This window comes from Periplaneta americana, chromosome 15, assembly GCF_040183065.1.
Source record: "Periplaneta americana isolate PAMFEO1 chromosome 15, P.americana_PAMFEO1_priV1, whole genome shotgun sequence".
NCBI classification, from domain to species: domain Eukaryota; kingdom Metazoa; phylum Arthropoda; class Insecta; order Blattodea; family Blattidae; genus Periplaneta; species Periplaneta americana.
This window is the reverse complement of record NC_091131.1, coordinates 117,462,064-117,489,192: the sequence shown is the minus strand read 5'-3', so window position 1 is coordinate 117,489,192 and position 27,129 is coordinate 117,462,064. Positions and strand designations below refer to the sequence as shown.

Below are 27,129 nucleotides of genomic sequence, written 5' to 3'. Positions count from 1 at the left end.
TACTTTATAATATGTTCCAGTAATATATCCTTTAATTATAGTTTTAATAATGCATTTTAAGTTTCTTTTTGATGTTAGAATACCTGTCTTCAATTGTATTAATCTAAATAATTGATTAAATGGCGATCTTACTCGTGTTAATTATGTAGGCATGTGCGGCTTACAGCTGTTTCGGTGCTACTTGACACCATCCTCAGAGCCTTCTGTGTCTCGGCGCCATCTCAACTTCGCTGCCTGTTGTGTGGGTGCGTTCGTGTGATGAAGAGTTGTGTCAAATAGTGTGTGTGTTCTGAAATTGATCTGTGTGTTGAGAATTTGATCGCCATTTAATCAATTAGTTATATTCAAGTGTTAAAAGTAGTGTACGAAAGATTCAACATGTATTAATCTTTTAAATCCTAAACAGACAAATTTGTCCATGGTCTGTGAAGCTCAAATGAACGAAACGGACAATTGAAGAGTTTAATCCCGAAACTCACTCACTCTATTTGACCATTTTTATGATTTATACATATATATGATTATGTTTGAGACCTCTGTCATATTTTAAGATCGTATTCTTCTATAACAACGTCGATCCTTTTCTAAAAGTTTCTGTTATTGTGTATATCACTTAAACTCACTCAGTCCGTAGAACAGTGGATTAAAAAACTAGCCCAGGCCTTTCATAAAAATGGAGTTAACGCGTTTTGAGCCCACATTCTTCAATTATAAAGTACTATTTATAAAGTACGTTGATATTCTTTAAATTTTCTGTATTTGTTATTACAATGAAACTTCACCACCACCGCCACCACCACCACCGCCACCACCACCACCACCACCACCACCACCACCACCACCACCACCACCACCACCACCACCACCACCACCACCACCACCACCACCACCACGATCATCACGATCCCAATAATAACAATGATAAACTTCGATTTTTTTAATTCTAGGATTGTCCTAAGCTTATATTAAAATATAAAATTAACATTAAGAGATAAGTGTGGGGACAAATCGCGGAAAACGCAGAAACGCCCGGAAGAAATTCCGTTCGAATCTATTAACTGTTGAATCTCTATGAAATATTTTCAGATCATTGCATTGTTGATATCACTGCCGTACATCAGCACTGAGTTGGATCAAAAGAGAATTAAAAATCTACAAGCTCTCCTGTACTTCACAATTACAGAGACTATATTCACATTTTCATACAGTGTCACGAACCTCTTCCCACAAGAGATACCTATCTTATTGAGAGAAATCAGTAACAGCCTTTACAACTCAGCTCCTTACTATTTAGCTAAAGTAACAGTATTGGTGAGTGTTTTCTACATTAATCTCTGATATAAAATTATTATTCTCTTTTTCATTTACTATTGTAATGGATGAATAAATCTCCCGACCGGAAAATGGCAACTTTGGCTATCCACGGACACGTTTGTACATGGTGGAGATAGTGCAGTATCGCTGATTCGACAAGCCACATGTTCTTAATATAAATTACTATTAAATGTAAGCAGTTAAAACTTAATTTACTCATCCAAATTATGAAAGAAGTTTCTTAAACTATCCACCTTCTTGTCGGAATGATATGAGCCGTGACTTTGGCTGAGACTTCCACTTACGCTATGCCTGTGTGGGATAGCAGTGTTATCGCTTTCAGGCCGGGGAGAATTTGTTCACTCATTGTCAGTATTAGCACTTTATGCAAGCACAAGTATGTCAAAGCATAGTTTGTAAAGGTAAATCATCATCATCCCTTCCATGTATCGGGCCTAATGGCCCGTTACGGTCTCTTGTTGACATTTTAACGGTCTCTTGCTCACAGAAATATTCAACATTTGGCGCGAGTTCTAGACAGAACCATTCTGTTTACATGTAACTTCCACTTTTACCTATAATGTTGTAGGTAATCTACGAATGGTTCAACCTGTAGGTCCTTCATGTTACAATTTCTCATGTGGTTCATTTTTGTGTGTCCTAATGTAAGTCTCATATATTTCATGTCTGTCGCAGTTACTGTAATCTCTGTATATCAATACTACGGTACAGGCCCCACTGCCATAACGTAATAGGTCTGGCCAATGTTTTGTAAATTCTAGTGAGCATGTGTTTCTGTACCAAGGTTGGTTTAAATATTCTATTAATAGTCCCCAGAGCTCTGTTAAATTTCGTAGTTTTAATTGAGATCTTTTTCTTCTTCATATGTGATTTGGTATCCAACATAATTAAATGATTATGCTTGCTCCAATAATGTATTATTAATACAAATTTTGCTGCGGACTGGTTCTTTTCCTGAAAAAAAAATCCATTATTCCTTTGCAGCTTAGTGGTTGTTCAGAAGAACCACAGTTTTCTTTCTTTCTCTACAATTATAGCACAGATGTTCCACTATGCAACCAACCCCTTGAGGATAGGCCTACATAGAGTCATCTGTGTTTAAAATTGTGTGCGGAGTTAAAATTAAAAAAAAAAAAAAAAAAAGATCCAAGTTTGTTATGTTCCATGATATGAAAAATATAAAAAATTAAATTTGAGCTGCGAAGGGTTACTGTAGAATTATCAATTGAAATTTTCACATTGAAATTTCCTGCAGTTTGATGGAAATCAACCGAAGATTCTATAAACTCTATGTCATTTGCAAATAATTAGGTAACTATGTGATAGTCTACTGAGTGGTATAGTGGCATGTGGTTTCAATCTCTATTCCTTGATGATATGTTTCATATAGAGGTAGTAAGCTACATTCTTGTGAAGACAAATAATGAAAGTAATCAGGTACGGATTTTATTCACTTCCTTTGCATCCGGAAATCAGACGATAAATAATCCTCTCCTAACACATTTGTTTTATTATTTCTTTCCTTTTCTTTTTTCTTTTTTTCTTTAAGTCATTTTTTTTTGTCCGTTCTTTCCATTCTTTATTTGCTTCTTCATTTTCTTTTTTCTTAAATTTATTTTTTCCTTTTCCTGTCTTTCCTTGTTCCCTCGTTTTTTTCTCTTTATTCTTTGATTCTACATGTCAAATAAAATTAATCATAACATATATTTACTCCGTACATTTTTCAAGGGTTACAAACTTATTTTTATTATTTTAGCTTAATTTATTTAGCACTTTTTTTTTGTTACCTTTCCAGCTTCCTCAAACAATTTTGGGTTCTGTAATATATACAGGGATTATATTCTGGATTGCCGATCTAGATGGAGGCGCTTTTGGATTTCTAATGCTTTGTGTTCCAGTTACGTTATCAGCCATATCTGCCACAGCTTATGGTAGGTTAATTATTGTGAATGAAGCGAAACAAATGTATGTACACAAACACACAAACATACAGGGAGATAGAGAGTGAAACGCTACTAATTTTATAGCATATTATATGAGTTTGTTTAGGTTATTAACATAAGTCTAATATTTGGTTGGGAAACAAATTGTTTTAATAGCATGTAGGCTACCGGCGTATATTATCAGGGGTAAGAAACTGGCCTCCTGAACCAAGACCGCGCTCGGACGTGGATTAAAATCTCACTTGTACTGATTTCTGGTTGGATTTACTCCGAAATTATTTTTCTCGATTGTAAAGCTAGTATCAAATGAATCCTTGGCGAATCTTTTGACTCATCTCGTTATTACCAATTCCAACTAGACAACCACGCAGTTGATAGTTCGTCGTTAAATATTAGGAAAACAACATGTGGTATTTAAAAATAATGTAATCGTCAGAGGAAATTCATTATTTTTTCAAGTAATAAGTTGGTGTAGGCTGCAATATAAAGAATGGAGGAGAAAACTTCAAGAACCATTGTAGTGGTATTTTGGTATAACGTTATATGTACGAGTAATAACGACATTAGTATATTCGTTACATATAATATTTCGTTTTTTTTTAATTAGTACACCTACGTCAATGACGACCAGGGAGCTCAGTTGGTGGACCAACTGGCTATGGACTGGAAAGTCCTGAGTTCAATCTCGGGTAGTGTCAGGATTTTATTGATATCAGAAACTTTCAGAACGGCTCCGGGATTCACTCAGCCTCCTGTCAAATTGAGTACCGAGTCTTTCCCGGAGGTAAAAGACGGTCGAAGCATAGTGCTGCCCACACTCGAGGCGTTGGCCCACTTCACCTCATTTTGGCACCGAGATCACTCAACGATGAAGCTCCACTCCAATGCTACTATTGGGCTTTGTGGCATATAAAGAGGATACCTTTACTTTAACCTGCTGATCCTGTCCCTTTTATCAATAAAAGACATTATATTCTTTTTAACTTCACAACACGAAAACTATGACACTAAAATACAAAATGGGATATGTGTTATGATTAACTGCAGGCAAGTCTTGAAGTTGCCAGAGATATCTGGAATCACGAATGGCTCTTGAAGAGTGGACGAATTATGGAGATTAATGAAATTTTAAATTATTCCGTTCATGTGATCTTTATTGAATTCAGGTAAATTGATATTGGAAGAACATTTTTGTTACTGATACTGTTGTAAAAATTATGTAAATGTCTTTCGTATTAGATTATGTGATACTGCCACCTAGCATACGTCAAGTCGCAGTTAAAAATAAATACAATACAAACCACACTCCACAATCACAAAATGTGCACTTCTGAAATAAAGTTATTATTCTTATTCTTATCTACTCCATGTTTCACAGGTTGTATGATGTCTGCTGCATTTGAATCTGTTTCAACAATAATCTTGCTGTCTGCACCATTAGATGTCTTTGGTTTGACATTCTCTGGCCTCTTTTTGCAACTAAGGTATGGTATCAATCATGTTGTATAATTTGTACAATAGGTAAGCCTACTTATGAAATCTTTCTAGCAGTGATAGGAGTAATCGAGTAAAAAAATACGAATTATTCGATTCTTGTAAGTTCTCGAGATATATCTCGAATCATGAACAAGTATTCGAATACTTTGTTCAGATGATAGCTGCTGCGGGAAGCGATGAATGAGAACACCGATTGCTCATCATTTGTATACATTCGGCTAATCTTGCCCACAAACATGAGGTAGTTGCGTGCAGTAGACTTGCTGCTCCAGATCGTCTCCCTCTCTCTCTGTCTCACCTCTCTTTTCTTTCTTTCTCTCGTCTAATTACGGAACCCAGAAATAAACATATTTATCGAAAGTTGCAGATAGCGACAGAATGTGATTAGAATAAAAAAAATATAAACTCCTGTCCTTGCAAAATATACTGCTGCCATTGGTATCGTTATCGCTGTCATGCTGGATGTTGGATAAGAGAACCGAGAAGCGAAAACCTTCCGGTAAGTAATCAAATACTTATTCGAATGACAAAAGTATTCGAGAACTTTTATTCGTATAAATTATTCGATTCTTAATATTATTCGAGAACAGATTTTTAGATTCTTAAAATCATTCCATTCTGCCCATCATTAGTTTCTAGCAAATGAAAGGTTTATTGTGATAAGATTGTGAAGAGGTATCTAATGATGAAAGCGAAGTAACTGATTACACTGAAGTAAAAAATTTCTGCACTTGCATTGCGCTTGTCTTATTGCTAAACATAGATACTGTACGAGCACATATCTTTCTCTAATCGTTCAGATTGCTTCTTGGAGCATGAACAGTCACTACTCCATCTATTGGAAAGCCACACATGCCATTTAGTGAAAATCTCGTGTATATAATTGTTCTATGCGTCAAACACATCTAAGACGATTTAATGGTTGACAGATTGATATACGGTCTGTAATTTCATATTGTGCACTTTTGTGCGACCAAATTAAATTCATCGCCAGATATGCAAAATTTATAATTAAAATGCTTTGATTGATGGCATGGTTAGGAAATGTATTTGAATATTCAATGAAGAATGAAAGGATGTGAATGAAGAGGCATTAACTTTCTTCACGAAAAGCTCAACCGCATTCTGTCGCTCGGATTCAAACATCATCTCATTTTGGTTGCGAACAAATGAACGAGATTGTAATAAATTACAATTGAGGTTCTGGGTGCAATAACAGCTTAACTCTACTTAAGTCGTTATTCCGGCGATGCCATTTTTGTAATCTTCTATGTCTTCTCTATCGACTGTAAAAGCGTATTTAATTTTATTGACCCTGAATAGCAGGAAAGTTCATTACATGAAATGCTGTGCTAAGTCGAAGGATTCGAAATTCGGAATGCAAAAATATGTTACATTCATGTTTAATACATCAGGGTCTTTGACAGTATCATGTACTTACAATACCGTTTTCCAACCATTCAGTTTTCGGTAGAACATAATATAGGCCTACCACCAAAGGAAGGGCTTAATCTAAAAAATCCCCCTCGTCCTGGCTTAAAATTCAAAGAAAAAATACAATTCATTATTGAAACCTTTGAAACCAGAAAATGCAAGTTATTTTCAAAATATTTCGAATTCTGAACCAGTTCTGGATAAAAATCATGAACATGAATCGGAATATTTGACACCATAGTAGAGGAGTTTTCATCTGTAGCATAGTTTCTGAACTGATTTTCGTAATACATCTTCTGTTTTTCTTATTATAAATTTAAAACAAATGTTATTTTGTTTTTGCAGTATATTCCCATAAAAATGTAAGGACTTACCGGCTAAACTTCTTATTGTGTATTATTTTGATAAGCTGAAGCCTTAATGCACTATTATTTCTTATTATTAATTCAATGAAGTTCGTGTATGTTAATGAAATAATACTTTTCCACTGGTTTTAATGCCTAGGTTATCCAATTTAAGAAGTCTCAGACTTTCTATGCAATAACGACTTAAGTTTCCCATACTTTATTTACAAATATTTAAAAATGGGTTGTGTTGAAATTATAACTGATATTGGATTTGAATAATTGAGGGGCGTTTTCACAAAACTCGTTATCTACAAAAACCTGTTTTTTCAGGAGAGCTGTTTTTTAAAATAGGCCTATATCGTGATGAAAATTTAATGCGTAAAAAATATAATATATTGCAATCTTAGAATGGAATTGGTAAACACATTTCAAACAAAATTGTGAATTTGTATTTTCCTAGAATATATTAACAAATTTATTGAATTTTTACAAAACTCGTTATCTGCTTCCCTTAATATGAGGTTTATATCAATTTATCCAAAATGTTTGTTCTATTATGTGTCGCACTGATATTTATTGTAACACAAATGCTTTGTCATTACACAATGAAGATGAAAATTTTAGAAAATGTTACATTTCATATTAATATTTGCACTTTAGCCATGAATAAGCATAAATGGTTTTCTACATTTCTCTGCATCAGTGTTTCTCAATAGTATTATATTATTTACAGTATACACACATTTTATTGTTAGATAATGATGTCCAAATTTTTTGTGAAACAATCACAGGATAACACAAATACTGACGTATGAAGTATATAGCTAGTATGGAGCTCCTTCCTGATATTCTGCATCGATGTTGTCATTGTCATTCTGTGTGCACCATTTCAACACATCCTGGTATAATACTATACTTTTATTACTTTATGTCAAAATATTTCATTACCTTCTTTATACAGGGTGTTTCATAATTCCTATTACATACATCTACGGGTTGTAGAGGGAACTAAGTAGATAAAATTTTGATTATTAACCCATGTCCGGAAATGTATCGTTTCGATCCAAAATAAGTTTGAAGATCGAATCGATTTCACATCTTCCTCTTCACTAGAGACAATGAGCTCTTGCCAGTGTGCACTACTAGAGTAGTTCCACGCACCGCCTAACGGGTCTCAGGTACTTGACCTTCCTGTAAGAGGTACTGGAAGAGTTATGTGAAGATTTGCCACTGCCACTACGTCAGCAAATATGGTTCCAACATGATATCACGGTCGCCAGATTTAACTCCTCTCGACTTTTTCCTTTGGGACGACATGAAGAACCTTGTTTATGAGACACCTGTAGAGTCGGAGGAAGATCTTCATTGTTTGTAGCGAAGTAGGCTATGTGAAATCGATTCGATCTTCAAACTTATTTTTCATCGAAACGATACATTTCCGGACATGGGTTCCTAATCAAAACTTCATCTACTTAGTCCCCTCTACAACTCCTAGAAGTTTGTAATAGGAATTATGAAACACCCTGTATATCAGGACTTTTGGGAAGTGTCTGGTTTTGCTGGCAGTCAAAACTGATAGTCGATTTTAATATTTGAAAAAAAAAATTGGCATTTATTTTTTGAAGCCTATAATACTGTTCCCATTTTTTTAAATCTAACAGAGGAAGCTTTAATTTTCAGTAAGAACTGTGTACATGTAGAACAGATGTCTGTGATCTCCCAAGATAACCAAATCCTACATTGAAATACTTGTATTTAGACAAAGAACATCTCAAACCACCAAATCGAATGCACTTGTCGTATCGTTCTCACGTAATCAAGTTCAGTTCCGGTGACAAAAAAGAACAGCAGGTATCTCGTCGGGAATAGTGTGCCTCGCTACATTTGTATTTCAAAATGTTTCTTTTAATCTGATCTGTCTGCTCTTCAACCCTTTCATTCTTTCGCCGACCACCACGGTTTTCTTTTGGAATTTGCCCTCTGATTATATATTTTCTAGCCAGACGTTGTAATCTATCCTCAACTCATGATACATCTTCATCTGTTACATGGTAGCAAATCGTCACAGATCTGTTTCTCTTCTTCTCCTCTTTAGTGACAGTTCGCCTTGCAGGATTTGCAACCAGGGCTATAGAAGCCCTATAGCCCTGGTTTGCAACTGTCATGTACTTGTTTGGAAACATATCCTGCTTCAACTTTGTATCATTGTTATAAAAATTTTGTCAGAAGTGTATCAAGTCATTTTAACATAAATCACACGCGGGGCTTGCTCTCGATGTCAAGATCGTGAACACAAGTGACATTCGGTAAATCACCAGAATCAACATTCCTTTAATATTTAGGTAGAATTTCTTGTTCACTTCAATGCCTCTTGCGCCTCTTGGAATCCCTTGCACTGGGTGACACACATTCACTCATTTTTCTTGAATATTATTTAACCTTGTTCTGCTGAGCAACAGTCTACAGAATGTTGAGATTTAAATGCATCCTGAAGCAGTACAAACTGGTCTAACAGTGAAAGGAAACTGTATACAAAGTATTATTTAGCCAGCGTGGCCACCAAGTGAAAAATAACTAATGTAACATTTATTTAATGCCAAGTCTTGTAGATAACAAGTTTTGTAAAAATTCGCCAAATGTAGATACCGAGTTTTGAAAAATCTCTTTTATTTCAACATCAATTTACTGATATATTTACGAACTTTAGCTTAATTCTGATAGCACCATTGGATTCTCCTGACCCAAAAACATAAGGATACGTTAAAACCTCAAAATCGAAAGAAATGTAGATAACGAGTTTTGTGAAAACGCCCCACAATTTATACAGTCTAAAATATTACACAAAACAAATGATACGAGTATAAGTACAAATAAAATTTCTACGTTATTCTCAAACTTTGACATTATTATTATTATTATTATTATTATTATTATTATATATTTTTTTTTTTTTTCAAAATTTGGGTTTTCAACTTAAGCTGTTATTGTACATAGCGCCTCAATTAATGAATGACTTATTAAGAAAACAATAGCGACAGCAGTAATACTAGCTTACTACAGGGACATTATGATGTGAGGCGAGAAAACGGTGGGTAACTCCTGGCCCACTGCTAGCGTGGTTCCCGGTGAACGCGTAACCATTTCTCCGGCACTTTTATAATACATAGCAATACTAGCAATAAATGTTCAATAAGTTGGACTTGCCATGCTCACAGTCGTTGCTGAAAATGGCCCCCATTTGTCGCCACACACTACTGACATCTTTTGATAAACTAATTTTTCTTCTGTAAGAACACTTTTTCTGTTTGATTCTAGATTGTTCACTGAGCCTGTTTATTTAAATCTTTTAGCGAGTCTTCTAATTGTTTCGGCAGAAGGTGCAGGTTTGTTTGGAAACTTTATTCGAAATTTACGTATTTTTTTCCGCACACGATCTTCAGCCTTTTATGTACGTAACGTACATATACTCGTTCACGCAATGAGAATTTGTTGGTAGACATTACCTAAATACACAATAATCACTAAACTTTATACACTAACTCTTGAAGACTCAAGACTTCTGTAACACGACTTATGACTACCGCGAATGCCATATGGCGACTGAGGATCTACTACGCCCAGTGTTGCCAACACATAAATTGTATCCCCGTCAATACAACACCTGGAAAACCGTCAGAATCCGTCAAAATTAAAAAAAAAAAAAATAAGACCCAATAAATATATATTATAGAGCAAATTTTAACACAACTTATTTACCAATCCTGATTAAAAAAATAATTCGTTACCATCTAACTTGATTACGAGGAAATCTGAAACAGAAGATTCTTAAACATAGTTTGGAACAGGCAGGGCAGTTCAAATAAAAAGCAAAATCTCCCAAAAATTAAACAATTAAAAATTACATCAGTTAAAAATGTCAAAATACGATGTAAATCTAATTTCCGCCAAAAAATCCGTCACTTTTTTCCCGTCAGCTACGTCGAAATTCCGTCAATTTTGACGGAATTTTCGTCCAGTTGGCAACACTAAGTCTATGTCGCAACTTTAACAGCCCGCGCAACGCAGAACGCGCAGGGAGCAGACCGCCAGTGACCCGCCGTTTTCTCGCCTCACGTCATAATAATGTCTCTGTACGAATAGTAATATTAATAATAGTAGTAGCAACAAAACATTTCCAAGGTGCTGTACACCAACCAGGAGATAACTCTACATACATAGAACATACTACTATTTGAAACATAGCTAGCCTTTACTTATTATGAACAAATTTTAATTTTTTATGTACTGTTTGCTTGGTTGTTTCTTCGTTAAGGATGCGTTTCGTTTTTTAGAGAGATAAATCAGACCAAAGACACCCAAATAAACACCATTTGATCTCAAAATGATAATATGTAAATACAATATTCAGTTATTTTTACACAATACTACATTCTAATTGTATGAAAGTGTAATGGTTGACAAATGGACTAATTATTTCGTTCTTTTTAAAACAGTGCTTTACCACCTCAAGTGTCATGGATGCGTTACTTGTCTCCATTTTATTATGGGACAGAAGCAATATCAATTTTGGAATGGAATCACATTCACAACATACGTAAGTACCGATAATGAATCGTTTAAACATGTATAAATAAAAATATAAAAGTTTTAGCTTATTATTTTTGTACTCAATATATGATTTCATGTCTATGTTTTTGTATGTGTATGTATTTATTTATTAAACACTACAGTAGGATATACACCCGGTGGAAGTGATATATAATATACAATAATAACATTACAACAAATATAAATAAAATTTACAATAATAGCAGGATAAAAAAATAATAAATAAATTATAAATCTAATTCTAACTATAATTAAATAGATGCAATAAACCTAGGACAATAGATAAAAACTATGCTATAATAATGCCTACAATAAGCAAAAGTAAATCTAACTTATAAGTACTTCTATTAAACCCAACTACACTTAATTACATATCTTAATTAATTACATATCAACTTAATTAATTACATATCAACTTAATTAATTACATATCAACTTAGATGATTACACTGCACCTACAATTACTTTTTCAGTCTCATCTTCTTAACCTTTCCTTAAATGTATTGATTTTGAGCGCACCACCCTGAAAGATTGCCGCAGGTAAGCTATTAATGTAAAAAACTATAAACGGGAATATAATTTATTAGAAACGCGATGAAAAAATGAGTTGTTGCGAAAGGCACAAAACGTGTAATGAGATAGACAATTATTATAACTGTAGACATCGCCGATACTTTTATCACTCTAATAACACAACATCGGTTCCCGGCGTACCACCAATTTATAACTTGCGTTGGGCAAGCCAGTAATCCCGGTAACACAGGGGTTTTCTTTGGAAGCTCCGGTTCGCCATTCTTACCTCATCTTATCATGGGTGTAGCGTAGACTAGCCTCCTATGGTGCACCCTGCTCAACGACTCTGTCGGTAAATTCGTCTACACAACTGGCTTCATATGGGTGAATGACGAAAAGTCAAGTAACAACCATTCATAAAAATATCACAACAAATTGCCTTCAAGTTTACATCTAGTTAAATATAGTTTGTATAGAATATATTTTAAAATATATTATGCGTATTATGGACTCCCACTTATTAGGAAACATGATACGTAACTATACACACAAATGTAGAAGGAAACATTAGATCTGTAACATTTCTAAATTGTCGCTCGTTTTATATTGCAAAGTCACCTAAGGAACACCCACGGAAGAGATATATGTGGCTATAACATTGCGCGAATCCGATTCTGTCTCACGAATGATATTAACAACAGACGCGGGAGATCGCTAAATACAACATTAAATGGTGCCGGCTGAAGGAGTGCTTTTGAGAACTAAACAATATATTCCGATTCCTACAATATAATTTTCAATCTTTCTACAGATTAGAAATACATAGAATAAAAATATCAATTTTTATAATTTTTGAAATGACGAACATGAGCTAGCAGAATACTACCGTCCGCTTTACCGTCTGAGTTACAAAAACATGAGTAAACCCGGCTCACTTCTCTATTATCTCTGTTTCAGAGCGCCCATTTCGGAAGATATCCGACATTATTTCCTTCGGTTACCTCTATACCAAGAATGATGCGTCCCAGAGGAAAAAACATAGTTCGCATAAACGATTTTCATGAGTTTCCTTTTTGAGGGAAAGTCTTACTTACCGGTACTTAGTTTCAAATGACTTTTAAGGAACCCGGAGGTACACTCCCGCCCTCACATAAGCCCACCATCGGTCCCTATCCTGAACAAGATTAATATAGTCCCTACCATATTCCACCTCCCTCAAATTCATTTTAATATTATCCTTCAATTTACGTCTTGGCCTCCCCAAAGGTCTTTTTACCTCATGTGTTCCAACTAAAACTCTATATGAATTTCTGGATTCATCCATGCATGCTACATGCCCTGCCCATTTCAAACGTCTGGATTTAATGTTCCTAATTATATAAGGCGAAGAATACAATGCGTGCAATTCTGCGTTGTGTAACTTTCTCCATTCTCTTGTAAGTTCATACCTCTTAGCCCCAAATACTTTCCTAAACACCTTATTCTCGAACACCCTTAACCTTTCTCAAAGTGAGAGTCCAAGTTTCATAATAATACAGAACAACCAGTAATATAACTGTTTTATAAATGTCAACTTTTAGTTTTTTTGCGAGCAGACTGAATGATAAAAGCTTCTCAACCGAATAATAACAGGCATTTCCCATATTAATTCTGCGCTCAATTTCTTCTCGAGTGTCATTTATATTTGTTACTGTTGCTCCAAGGTACTTAAATTTTTCCACCTTTTCAAAGGATAAATTTCCTATTTCCATTTCGTACTATGTTATAGTCACGAGACATAATCATATAATATGTTGTTCTTTTTTCGGAATTTATTCCAAACCTATCTCCTTACTTGCTTCAAGTAAAATTCCCGTGTTTTCCCTAATAGTTTGTGAATTTCCTTCTAACATATTCACGTCATCCGCATAAACAAGCAGCTGAAGTAACCCTTACAATTCCAAACCTTCTCCGTTTTCCTGGACTTTCCTAATGGCATATTCTAGAGCAAAGTTAGAAAGTAAATATCATAGTGCATCTCCTTGCTTTAGCCCGCAGTGAATTTGAAAAGCGTCAGACAGAAATTGATCTATACGGACTATTAATATTTGAGGAGAAAAATTCGCTCCGGCACCGGGGATCGAACCCCGGTCCTTGGTTCTACGTACCAAGCGCTCTCACCATTGAGCTACGTCGAAGTCCAATCCACAGCACCAGATTGAGCTCCCCTCCTCTAGTGTTGTTTCCCTTAGGCCGGGTGCAAACAGAATCAGACGCGACGCGACACGACACGGCGCGGCGCGACGCTACGTTTTGCTTTACAACGCCTCGCGACAGCTTAAAACTGTCTGCTCGCGACAACTGATTTGCTGGCTGTGGGATTGGAAAACTGGCCTAGGCTAGAAAATGGCGTCAATAATAGAGGACTGTCTATATGAAAAATTCTATTGTATTTGCTTATTATTTCCTAAGGACGCAAGCTTCTAAAAATCTATAGATTGAAAGAGTAAAAAAATTAAAATGTACTGCACAAACGTTATTTTTTATGGTTATGACTACTTCACGACTCACAATAAAGAAAAATAATATATTAAATCAATAATGAGTGATAGTATAGAGAAGAGAATTAGGCTTACTACAAATTACACTGGTCAACAGTCATATTGCGCCAGACATAAAACTAACAAATTCTTAATAATTTCGACCTCCTGTATTAAAAAATAACAAGCAAAATGTTCCATCACTTCGGGTTTTCGAGATGCACAATATAATTAATTTTCTATGCATTTTATTTTAAAAAATCACCGTATTTCGTGTGTAACTATTTTGTTTTACAAATGTGAAGACCCATTATGTGAAAACAATATTAGTATAAGTAGGGCACCATGTTAGAAGCACTTGTAGAAAGGGAAATTATTTTATTGCCCTTCTACGAGTCTATTTCGAGGGAGTGAAACAGGTTCGCTGTATAAATTCACTTGAGTTTACCTGATTTTACTTGAGATGTGCATTTCTTTCACGGTGAGCTTTAATTACATTACTGTAGTTTATATTTTGAAATATATCACCATGTCGAAACTACTTCTAGAAGCGGAAATTGTTTTATTGCCCTTTTCGGTTCCATTTGGAGGGGAAGAAACAGGTTCGCCGTATGAAAACGCTTCAGTTTACCAGGATATTTCTGTGGTGTTAGTATTCTGTGTAAGACGTGTATTTCTTTATAAAGTGTGCTTTAATGATAATATTCAAAGTACGAATGGTTTATATTTGCGGATTTGAAGGTTGTAGCATTGCTTTTTGGAATGCAATTAGGCTACACAAAATTTTGCTGCTTTCTGTACGAATTGGACAGTAGCGCTCGAGATATTTTATTTTTATTTTATTTTATTGGGTTATTTTACGACGCTGTATCAACATCTAGGTTATTTAGCGTCTGAATGAAATAAAGGTGATAATGCCGGCGAAATGAGTCCGGGGTCCAGCACCGAAAGTTATCCAGCATTTGCTCGTATTGGGTTGACGGAAAACCCCGGAAAAAACCTCAACCAGGTAACTTTCCCCGACCGGGATTCGAACCCGGACCACCTGTTTTCGCGGCCAGACGCGCTGACCGTTACTCCACAGGTGTAGACTCGCGCTCGAGATAAGCATTATAAAATAAAACGACAATCACTAGAGCCAAGGAAGAAAAATATTATACATCAACCCCTTGTACCTCAAAGCGAAGTAATTTTACCCCTTTTACACAATAAGTTAGGGTTAATGAAGAATTTTGTTAAAGGGATCAATTATAAAACTGAAGCATTTAAAAATATCCAGGAAACATTTCCTGCTATTAATAATCCGTGGCGCTACACCCCGTGAAGAGCCCAAACCTACCATCCGGCTGCTGTCCTCACGTCCACATGCCAAACAGAGGTGGACGATCATCCAACTAGAGTGGAGGTATTGTGTGGTTAGCACGATTATCCCCCCAGTCGTTATATCTGGCTTTCGCAACCGGCTTTCGCTACCTATCGTAGCTCCCCAAGTGCATCACGATGCTGGGTGGGCACCGGTCCCATACACTGGCCGAAATTTCATGAGAAAATTTCTTCCCCCATGAGGACTCGGACCAGCGCCCATTCCTTAACATTTCCTGTTATTAGTGATTCAAAAATAAAAGAAAGAGTTCTCAATGGACCACAAATTAGAGAAATAATGGACAATCACCTCGAATCTTTGCTAGAAGGAAAAGAGACAGCGATCTGGATTGCATTCAAGGAGGTTGAATTAATTTTCTGGATAACTGTAAAAGTGAGAACTATGAAGAACTAGTGAAAAATTTACTGTTGGCGTATTAAACTAGGGGTTGTAAAATTTCCCTGAAAATTCACTTCCTTCACTCACATCTTGACTTTTTTTTCCCGAGAATTGTGCGATTTCAGTGATGAGCACGATGAGCGCTTCCATCAAGAAATTTCAACTGTGGAAAAAAGATACCAAGGACAATGGAGTACAAATATGCTAGCAGACTATTTTTGGACTTTAGCTCGTGATGTACCTGATGCCGAATGTAAAATGAAATGCAGAAAAAGCCAATATGCTAGCAGACTATTGTTGGACTTAAGCTCGTGATGTACCTGATGCCGAGTGTAAAAGAAAATGCAGAAAAAGAAAGCTGTAATCTTCTGAACAGTGAATATTTAGCCTTATTGTCATTATATAAAACAATATTTTGAATAGATATAAATTCCAAAATTTCTCAAAAACCATAACCAACAACTGTTTTTATTGTCATATTCGTATTCAGGAGGCTCAAATTATATAGAAAACATATATCACATGCCTAGCGCAAAAAAAATGTTAACATTTGTTACGCAGTGTTATTATTATAAATTATTATTCACCTGGTGCTTTCATCTCATTTGCAATTTTTCACATATTTTCAGAAACCACATTATTCTCGTGATATTGTTTCAAAGATTGTACAGAATGTATCTTTCCTGTACTAAATCAACTAATTTATCCGCATCGAGCTCCATTATGAATAATGTGCACTACACAACAATAGTATTTTTTGTAGATAATGAAAGCGTGCAATCACAGCCACTACTAACGCCTGCGCAGTACACTGCAGCTATCAGACAGTCTCCTCGCGACGAACTTCAAGCAGTCATTCGATGTTGTCTCTCCGTGTCTCCTTGTGTCTGCTCGCGACCGTCGCGCCGCGTCTGATTCTGTGTGCACCCGTGGCCTGAGTCCAAGTTGGACATATGTGTTGACGTATATATTCAAGTCAACTGCCATTGTAAAAGGAGCGCACTCAGCTGAGTGACTAATGGCCGGGATTCCACAGTGAAGTGCACAGTAATCTGTACAGAAATATGCACTGTAGCTAGATGAATTTACTGATGATTTTTTTTTATTATTTTAATCCTACAGAATAATATATCTGTTATGTTAACAATTAATATTTGAGGAGAAAAATTCGTACCGGCGCCGGAGCGAATTTTTCTCTTCAAATATTAATTGTTACCATAACAGATATTATTCTGTAGGATTAAAATAATAAAAAAAAATCTTTAGTAAATATACGGACTATGCTCTACGTTCCACTGAGACACATTTTAATTGATCAAATTAGCTTCTTGGGAATACCAAATTCAATAAGAATATTATATAAAGCTTCCCTCTTAACCTAATCATATGCCTTTTTCAAAATCTACGAATAATTGTTGTACTGTGCCCTTATACTCCCATTTTTCTCCAATATCTGTCGAATACGAAAAATCTGATCAGTGGTCGATCTATTAAGTCTAAAATCGCATTCATGATCTCCGATAATTTCACCTACATAAGTAGTTAATCTTCTCAAAAGAATATTCGACAAAATGTTGTATGACGTCAATAAAAGTGATATTCCTCGAAAGTTACTACAGTTTTAGTCTTTTTCCCCTTCTTAAATATAGGTACAATTATGGATTCCTTCCATTGTTCTGGTACAATTTCCTTTTCCAAAATTGCAAGTATAACCTTATAAATTTCACTAGATAATGCGTTTCCACCCTCCTGTATTAATTCTGCTGGAATTTGATCGATACCGGAGATTTGTACTTTTTCAGATTTTCTATCTCAATTTCGACTTCAGAAAGTGTGGGTATGGGTATAAATGGCTTAGCAGTTGGTTTTTAAATTTCGTCCCGATCATTTCTATTTGGTCTATGTACATTTAGCTGTTGCGCAAAATAGTTTTTCCATCTGTTCAGTATGGAATGAAAGTCTCCAAGAAAGTCACCATCCTCATTCTTGATCGTGTTTATCCTTGCCTGATTTATTTATTAAATTCCTTTATATAAATCTCTAATGTTTTTATTATCACTATTTCTTTCTACCTTATTGAGTTTTTCCTTCAAGTAATCTCTCTTTTTGTTCCTAACTGTACTTCTTGCTTCCCGTCTTTCATTGAAATAATTATCTCTATTCGCCTAAACTGGATCCTGCAAGAATTTCAGTTTTGGCTGTTTTCTTCTTTCTACTACTATGTAACAATCTTCATCAAACCACGGTTCCTTTTTCTTAGTTTCATAATAGCCTATGCTTTGCTCAGCTGCAATTTTTATATTATTTCTGATATTTTCCACAAGCTATTATTAATATCCAACCTCCTCAACTTCATCAGAACTTCCTAAAGTGGCAAACCTATTTGAAATTTCGACCTTATAATGTTGCTCAGTTTCCTCATCTTTTAATTTCGAAACATTGGATCTCCTACTATTAACTTGTTGCTCGCTCCTTAGCGAGAGTGCGCCGATGCAACTGGCAACATATCATTGCTCCGTTTCAAGCATTAGAATAATAGGGATTCTGTCCTTTAATTAAAAAATGTGCATATCATTGCAGAGACAGTTAACTTTAATTAACATCTGCATTGTTATGGGATTATTCCTGACTGAAACTGTACTGACCTTAATGAAAAACTTCATGTTGGTCTGTAAAATATTGAATTCGGGAAGCCGATGACATGGAAATCCAGAATAAACACATCATCGTAGTCAATGGTTAAATATAATACGTATAAATTTATCCTCACAACCGACATTGTCATTTTTGCTACTGTTATTACAATTCAGAAACTATGAATATTCTGTGTATTATTAAATTTGTTTAGTTACTTAAGGTACATATTTAACATCATGCATATACAGAGTGCGAATTAACGGGGGGGGGGGGATGGGAGGAATTCCCCCCCCCCCGTTGGAAAGTTATCCCCCTCTCATAAATTCATATTAACATCCCTGCCAGTGTAATTTCTATCCTCCCCATGTTTTAATAAGAGTATACTTTATAAAGTATAAAGTAAGCAAAGAAAATAATATTGATGTATTATCATCACAAGCAAAATGACAACAATCAATAACTTAGGAATTACACATCTTATCTCTTAAGCCTGCTCACGGATACAGTTATTATTATTATTATGATCAAGATGCAAGACAAGCTACTCAGTGCGGTCAAGAGTTGAGCCGTATCGAATGAGGATGATAATAATAATTTTATGTGTGATATTCTCTATCTATATTCTCTATTCTATCCCCTCCTCATCGGGAGTCTTAATTCACACCCTGCATGTATAGGATATTGTACTGTATTCTGGTGCACTCAACTAGCTGTATTTTATTTCATTTACTCAGTACATGGTCCACAACAAAATGCCTTGCGCTCAGTGGATTGTATAATATAACACTGATTTATGTTATGTTATAAGATAAGATAATATTATGCTTGCAAATAGAGCACAGGAAGGATAAAAGCACGAAAAAAGATAAATCCAAAATTATCTAATGCTGTTGTTTCAGAATGCTACGAGAGAAGTGACTTTCCGTGCATCTCTACTGGAAGTGGAGTCTTGGACCTGTACGGCTTTCATAGCTCTAACTTCACACTGGATGTGACAGGACTTATTGCTTTCTATTGTATTAGTCATCTCTTTGGGTTTCTTGCAATCTGTCGACGGAGTAAATGCGAACCTGTTTATTGAATGACACTGAAACGAAGCGTAGGCCTTATATCTTTAAATATTCGTAATCCTTAGCAATAATATTTCAAACCTCTTGTTGGCTGACATTTCGGGGCCAGGGGAATCTGTCACAGTACATTTCGTCACAGGTCAATTTGATCACGTCCAAATTGTCACTGGTTAATTTGGTCACGTGTAGCTGTAGCATTATTGTCACCGGTAAAGATCGTCTCATGTTACATTATTGTCACAAGTGCATTAATGTCACAATATAATCTAGAATAGGAAATAATATTAAATTTCCAATACATTATTTCAAAATATGGTACTTAGATTGTTGCTTTGTAGTTTTCTATATACGATACGCTGTGTTATGGCCTATGGCTCGTAGGTAGCCAAGAATATTATTGTCCGTTTTACAATTTTGATAATAAGAGCGATTCTTGTGTCCATCTAAACCGGTGAGCGCCCAGCTTCTATTCTTTCGATGTCCCTCTTTATTTTAGTCACCTCGTACTGAAGCTGTTCGATGGCAAGGTAGAGAGTGGGATGAGCTTTGCTCATTAAAATATGTATTCTTCGTCTATCTCTTTTGTTTAGTCCTCTTAGTATTTATCCTTATATTCAAACAAAGATAAAAAAAATACGTTGTTGGTGTTATACAAGAGCCTATTTTGAAATCTGAAAATGAGTGACGCGGTGCCATGCCTTGCAGTCGTGATTCTGGGAAGGTTTGGTAAGGAACGCAGATAACAATTCCAGATATTCGGAGGAAATAGTGGTTGCTGTCTACTTCCTCCGCGCCGTCGGCTTTTCTAGTAATTATCCTCGATATGGCCAAGATTACTAAGAGTTCTTCAGGTGCAGCCTCCTGTAACTCTCTAAAGACCTGGGAGATTCCTTTCTCGGCACAAATGCTAGACCTACAAGTGAATGGAACTGTGCGCTCAGATCTTCCATTTCTTTCTCTCTTGTATTGTTCTACAAGACCTTCCGATTGTGTCTCCAAAAGCTTCGGGCAAGGTGCTCAAAAACGTTTTGCATATTGCAAGTATTTTATGTTATGCTACGTCAGTAGTGTCAGAGTTGTAAGCTTCGAAACCGGTTGTGGTGCTAGAGACGTCCAGTCGGAGCGTGAACTTGTTTATATCTGTGGAAGCACCGGAGCACGCAACGAGTTATAGTGGAGCGCTCCGCTCCGTTTAGGCTGTGTCTGACAACTCTGTGCTACGTCAATCATGTTTACATATGATTACTCTTAGTTCAATAATTTAAGAAAGGTACTATGTTGTTTGAGCAATGGTTCAAAGTCTTGCCGACAGGGAGGGTTTGTTCAGCCTGGCCCTTTTATCAAATTCGCCTGTACACTTAGTAAGGGTGAATACGGCTTTCAGTGCACAGTAAACATGACAAGACAGCTGTGGACCGGATTAGAATTGTAACTTGACTGCAAGAAGGTAGCACAAGTGGATGTCGCCACTCGTGTAGGAATACGTAGCCTACGTCCACGTAAAACAACTAACAGGCAGGCCCGGTATCAATTGCACCCATACAACAAAAGCATTCGCGTTTAGAGGGAAAAGTTAGCGATTCTTGGAACGCCATCGTCACAATGGAGACTGCATCATGTTTTGGAGTGTCTATATACTCGTACACCCTTCATTCCCATCCAGGGCAAAATGACTGCTCAAGTATACAGAGATAGGATTCTCAAACCTGGGTTACAGGTTTTGTTGATAATGTAGGTGAAAGCTTTATGCTAGTGAACAATAATGCTCGTCCCTATAGAACAGAACTGGTCAACGAGTGTCTGGAAAGATGTGGCATTCACAGAATGAAGTGGCCGGCGTATTCTCCGGATATGAACATGCCTGGACACAATTGGATAAGGTTATATTTGATCATTAAAACCCACCTGTTAACCGCCAGCAACTGATTGAAGCTGCCATTGAGGAGTGGAACAGTCTGCCCCAGAGCGATTTGGATCATCTGGTGCACAGCATGCCCAGTCGAGCATGTCTTCGAGCTCTTGGTGACCATATATCCTATTGAAATTCCAGAAAAACGCAAATGAACTGCCACAAAAGTGTTTTTTTTTCTTTTGTACAAAACTCACATTTTCAGTTATATGCTGTATTTGTTTTCTGTTTGCTTAAAATGATAAGATAAAAGTTTATTTTTTTATTTTTGGACATTTTTTGTAACTTGTAATGTAATGACAGTCACTACTGATTACAGAAAATACAGTCATTCACAATATGCAAAAACTTTTTGAGCGATACAGACAGAGCGTTCTTTTAATAGTTCCTCTTTTTTGTTAGTTTTACGTTTGACTTAAGGCTACTAGCCTACTTACTTGATCACCTCTGATTGAACGCAACATGAAACAGTCTCCTTTGAAGTTCATGTTCGGTCTTTCGTAGTCTTTATACATTCCTTGGCTTGTACTCGACCCCTGTCTGAAGCGTGGTTTGTATGATCCGATGGTTTCTTCACATGCCTTCGCCGGTCAAAGGAAATAGTAATCATGGAGCTACATTCTTTGCGATAAGTGTACCTCCAAACCATCCTGTCTTTATTAGATCGGTGTTTAGTAAACACGACATCTTTATTTATTAATTTTTCCCCACTCCGTCCAGAACTTGCAAAACGAAATTATTCGCTCATAATTTAAAGTATGATGTGCAAAATAGTGCCAGAAGGAAATCGGATACTATGGAAACAGTTAAATATTATTGCCGGATATTGTTATGAAACTCCAACGTTATGTAAAACATCGTGCGACAAAAATGCAGTGTGTGACGAAAACACCATGTGACAGAAATATAATGTGTGACCAAAACATGTGTGACAAAATATAATGTGTAACAAAAATGTAATGTGTGACCAAAACACCGAGTGACAAAAATATAGTATGTGACCAAAACACAGAGTGGCAAGAGAAATGAAACAATACTTTCGCATCGTATCAGATATTGGGTCTTTAGCGAACATAATTTAAGTTCATGTAGAGCTACTCTCTGACCGAGTGGTTATTTCGCATCTCGATTTTCCCCACTCTTTTCTGCTGACCTCTCTGTAAAGGTTAGTGGCTCGAATGTTTGGCTCTTTTCTGAAAATATTTGCTGTTCGGAATTGAAGTTACGTAATATTATACAACTGCTTAAAATAATTTTAAAATAAGGGCTACGTCATGTAACTTTACCCCGTTTCGCCGACTTTGCAATGTCGGATAGTATACTGTGCTTCGAAAAAAAAAACTCGTGTTTCAATTCCAACGAGCGATTTTGAAGCAGATTTTTCGGGGTATTCTTACCTACCTATTCATCACCTTTCTATAGCTCATCACAATTTATATAACCACAAAGAAAAAGTATAGGTCCGTGCCATTTCCAGAGAATACCTTCAGCAAGTTTTGTCTGTGAAATACGTTCGATGAATTAAATAACCAATGGGCACCTGAGGATAATCCCGATAGAACTAGTAAAGTTCAATTCATAATGAATGGTTTGTCTTTATCTGAATTCGAATATGCAGACATGCATCCTCTATTACTCGCTGACGTCCGCTTCAAAGTTGACACTAAGAATTATTACACTCTCGGACGGGATAAAGATAGGTCTGCGATGGAACAATGATGGACCAAGAATGTTACGGAAATCCAAAGTATACTACTTCGAGAAAATAATTATATCAAATTCGCTTTGTCCGTTACAGATCTGTGCGGAATCAAACCTAATTTCTTTTAGTGAGAAGCTGTCAGATGAGTGAGCTATTCCGTCCATGGTTGGTCTTTGTGTAGATTTCTTTTTTAAACCATTTCAAAATTGCGGACTTGCTTGTCAATCCCATTTGAGCTTCAGAGATTTATGCAATAATTGGATGATAAAAGAAATCAAGACAAAATAACTATTATTTTTATGAATTACTTTTAAACATTCCTATGAGGCTACCGGCGTGACTCAGTGAGTTGTACTGGAGGTCTGAGGCGCGCTCGGACGCGAGTTCGACTCCCGCTTATGCTGATTGCACTAGTGTTTTTCCGGGGTTTCCTCCAACTGAAAGCCTAATGTCAGGTAATCCCATGACGAATTCATAATCGGATGAGTACCTATTTTTTTGTTTTGTATTTTTTATATCGATCAGACATTTTAAAGATCTTTTGTATTTTGTTCGCAATGTATTTTTATATTACACTTTCTGAAATAAAGAAGTATCAGTTAAGTAGGCCTGTATACGAAGTTTTAACTTCTTTCTTGATATAGTACTCTGGAGCTCTAGCTAATTAATAGTAAAGGTAAAAGATATGATTTTCACACGGCATAAAAGCGCAAGGGGACATGAAAGTACAACTCCATCTATTCATGACTTCGACACGAGAATGAGGTGATGTGATTAGCACAATGCTCCGACCGCCTTTAACTCCCAGGAAAAGATCCAGTACTTAATTTGATACGAGGCTGAGTGGAGTATCACATGAATATCATTTTAGTGTTCACATTGGACTAAAAGACTTAAAGAAACTGAAAAATAAATGACTAATATTTTGTACAATATCACGTATCTACCTGTAATTTTCTGTCACAAAGTTTGAAAATTATATAAAAGGTATTTATTTGAAAAGTATTAACCTTGGTTTGTTTAAATATTATACGGAGTATAATTAATTATTGTATGTTTCTAATATTATAATATAATATGGGGACTGTATTGTATTTTACACAGAAATAAATTATTCAAGCACCTTCTTCATTTTGAATGTTGTCCCCTTGTTTTCCCTGTATTCCTCTTGCATTCTCCTTATCTTTGTCGTCCTCTTGTATTTTCCTTGCAGGTATTCTCTTTGTTCTCTTCAGTTCTACTCTCCTTACTCTCATTGTGCTCTTTGTATTTCCACGGTTCTTCTTGTATCGTGTATCAACACGGTCTTCGAAATAAATTTGGATAGATTGCGACACAGATACGACATATATCTTCGCTCTTTTCTTGTCGTGTATAATTCAATTGATCTATAGTGCCGTAATTTGTCGCCCAATATGATTACCGCACGCACGCACACACACACACACACACACACAACCTAGTTTCATTTCTCGCAACACTCACGCGTAGTTCTATGTAAACATACGCAACAAAGTAAAGTTATACATCTGTCGACAGGTGATTGTACTAACACATAGTTCTACGTAAAGATGTACAGCATAGTAAAGCTATGTATCTGTCAACAGACGATCGCACCCATACGTACAGTAGTTTTAAGTAAAGACAAACAGCATAGTGAAACTACGCATTTATCTACAAATGTTCGCAGCCACACACAGTTCCACGTAAAGATATGTAGCTTAATGAAACTACTCCGGTGGATTATTTTTCTCCGACTACCACTAATTCAGTGTACTGAAGGCTCAAGTCCAACTATCAGAAGAAATGTAGGGATTTATCATGAATTAAATTAATTATTTTTACGAATTAAAATTACGTCTTAAATGAGAAACATGGCTCTAATTTATGACACTAGATATGATGTCCGGAACAGTTTTTGAAAGGTCTAATATCAGCTCATGTTCAATTCTTATACTCGTTCTTAAAAATACTAAAAAAGAAAAATCTACTCTCAATTAAGGACGTTGTTAAAGGAAAAATATTGTACTACATTTGTATTGATGGAAACTCCTTTTGCGTTTGAATTCAAAATTTCGGTAGATATGTTCTATAATAGTACATTATGCAACGAGCCTATAATGATAGTAATTAAGAATCGAGTATGGATATTTATGAAACGAGCGCAAGCAAGTTTCATAATTTTCATACGAGCTTCTTAATTACCATTATAGGCGAGTTTCATACGACTTTTTATGCTCGACCATATTTCTAACTTGAAATTACCGGTATTCAGATGTATACATTTTATTTGTAACTGACAAGATCGGAAGTGACCTTGTTCTAGGTCGTGAATTGTGAGATGTGCGCAGACGCGAAAGTATTGATTTTTTCCGAGGAATAATAATATCATTGACCTTGACATAGTACCGTTAAACTTGATAATATTATAATTTTATAACCTTGATTATTGAATTAGACATTGAAAAACGAGATGACAAATTGAATTTATTTGAATATTATTTACAATTAACGCTAATTATTATAGTAACAGAACATAACCTTCTGCGACAGTTGGATTTCCAGCCTCCGTGACTTTTCGCTAATTCTCTTTCGATTGCATATCCGAGAATAATCTATACTTGCGGTTTTATAACGGTACAAAGCTGACCTGTCATTGGCTGAACAGTTGTAACCTGAGTCGTCATTGGCTGAAAGACCTGACCTTTAATGAGTAGGTGTACTTTAATGAGGTCCATTAAAGGTCTGCTACCAGGTGTATAATTACTACATTTCGGCATGGTCGAGCATAAAATATATTAGCAGAAGTATATCCAAAACTACTTTTGTGCAGAAATTTTTGAATGCAGTCTTCTTTTCGCTAATGAAATTGGAATTTTTAACCAAAGTTCTGAACTAAGATCGTCTGTAAAGAACGTAACTCCAGAAATCTATTCTCAAATAATGGCAAGGTTCCTGCATCTCAGCCACCACTTCAGGATTGACACGAATATAACTTTCGGAACAACTGGATAATAAATACGCACGGTAGACTAACATCGGTAGTCAACGTTGTTCGCTGGCCACTAGTCACCGGACCGTACCGAGCCGTGTCAAACAAAGAACAATCGAAATTACGGTAGTAAAATTCGCGACTAATTCTTAAACAATTCACTCCATTAGTCAAGTGCAAGGTTTATGCAGTACAACGGCAGTGTTTTGAATGCAACAAAAGAAAATACAAATGTAGTAAGATCTTAAAGTTATCACAACTAAATAAAGGGGGGGGGGGAAGGTGTGTTTCAGGGAATATCATTCAAATGAAGGAAAGTCAATTTCCAGTTAATGTTCACCGAAGCGTTAAGTACATAATTATGACCGTGTTGTCGTTTTATTTGTGATTTAGAGAAGATATCTCGACTTTTACGAAGAAAAATTTTAGCGGCCATCAAATTATTCATCGCTTTCATCATATTATTGTTTAACAATATTACGAAACAAAAACTGTCATAAGGGCCATGACCGACAGGATCATCTTGGCTGTCTGCGCATGCGCGGACTTGGTTAATAAAAATCTAAACTAACCGAACCTAACTTTCGTATAAAATGCAAGAGGTGTAACCGGAGCAAGAAGGGATCTTCTTCATTTGACCTGGAATGTACACACGAAAATAAATTCAGGTAAGGATAACGCTACTACTGCATGAGAGATCCTCTCATACGCCGAAGCAAAACTGTTCCTATCGCGAGATCCTCACCTAAGCCACGTAATCTACTCGCAATATTTACGCAAATACATCTTGTCGCTAACAGTGGTGCTTTCTCTCAGTAATGTTCAGAACGAAGGAGATAGAGAGAGAAAAAACAATTTCTC

General features: G+C 36.0%; 1 protein-coding gene across 1 annotated transcript in view; it reads left to right on the top strand.

Moving 5' to 3' along the window:
- LOC138715732 (protein scarlet-like) overlaps positions 1-24,391 on the top strand; it is a 68,945-nt gene extending 44,554 nt beyond the window's left edge. The window contains exons 11-15 of the mRNA XM_069848789.1: positions 1,087-1,311; positions 3,131-3,266; positions 4,657-4,762; positions 11,050-11,150; positions 19,495-24,391. Of these exons, the coding sequence (XP_069704890.1) occupies positions 1,087-1,311; positions 3,131-3,266; positions 4,657-4,762; positions 11,050-11,150; positions 19,495-19,676 (750 nt within the window). The 3' untranslated portion in view covers positions 19,677-24,391. The remainder of the gene's footprint in view (positions 1-1,086; positions 1,312-3,130; positions 3,267-4,656; positions 4,763-11,049; positions 11,151-19,494) is intronic.
- The last annotated feature ends 2,738 nt before the right edge of the window (positions 24,392-27,129 follow it).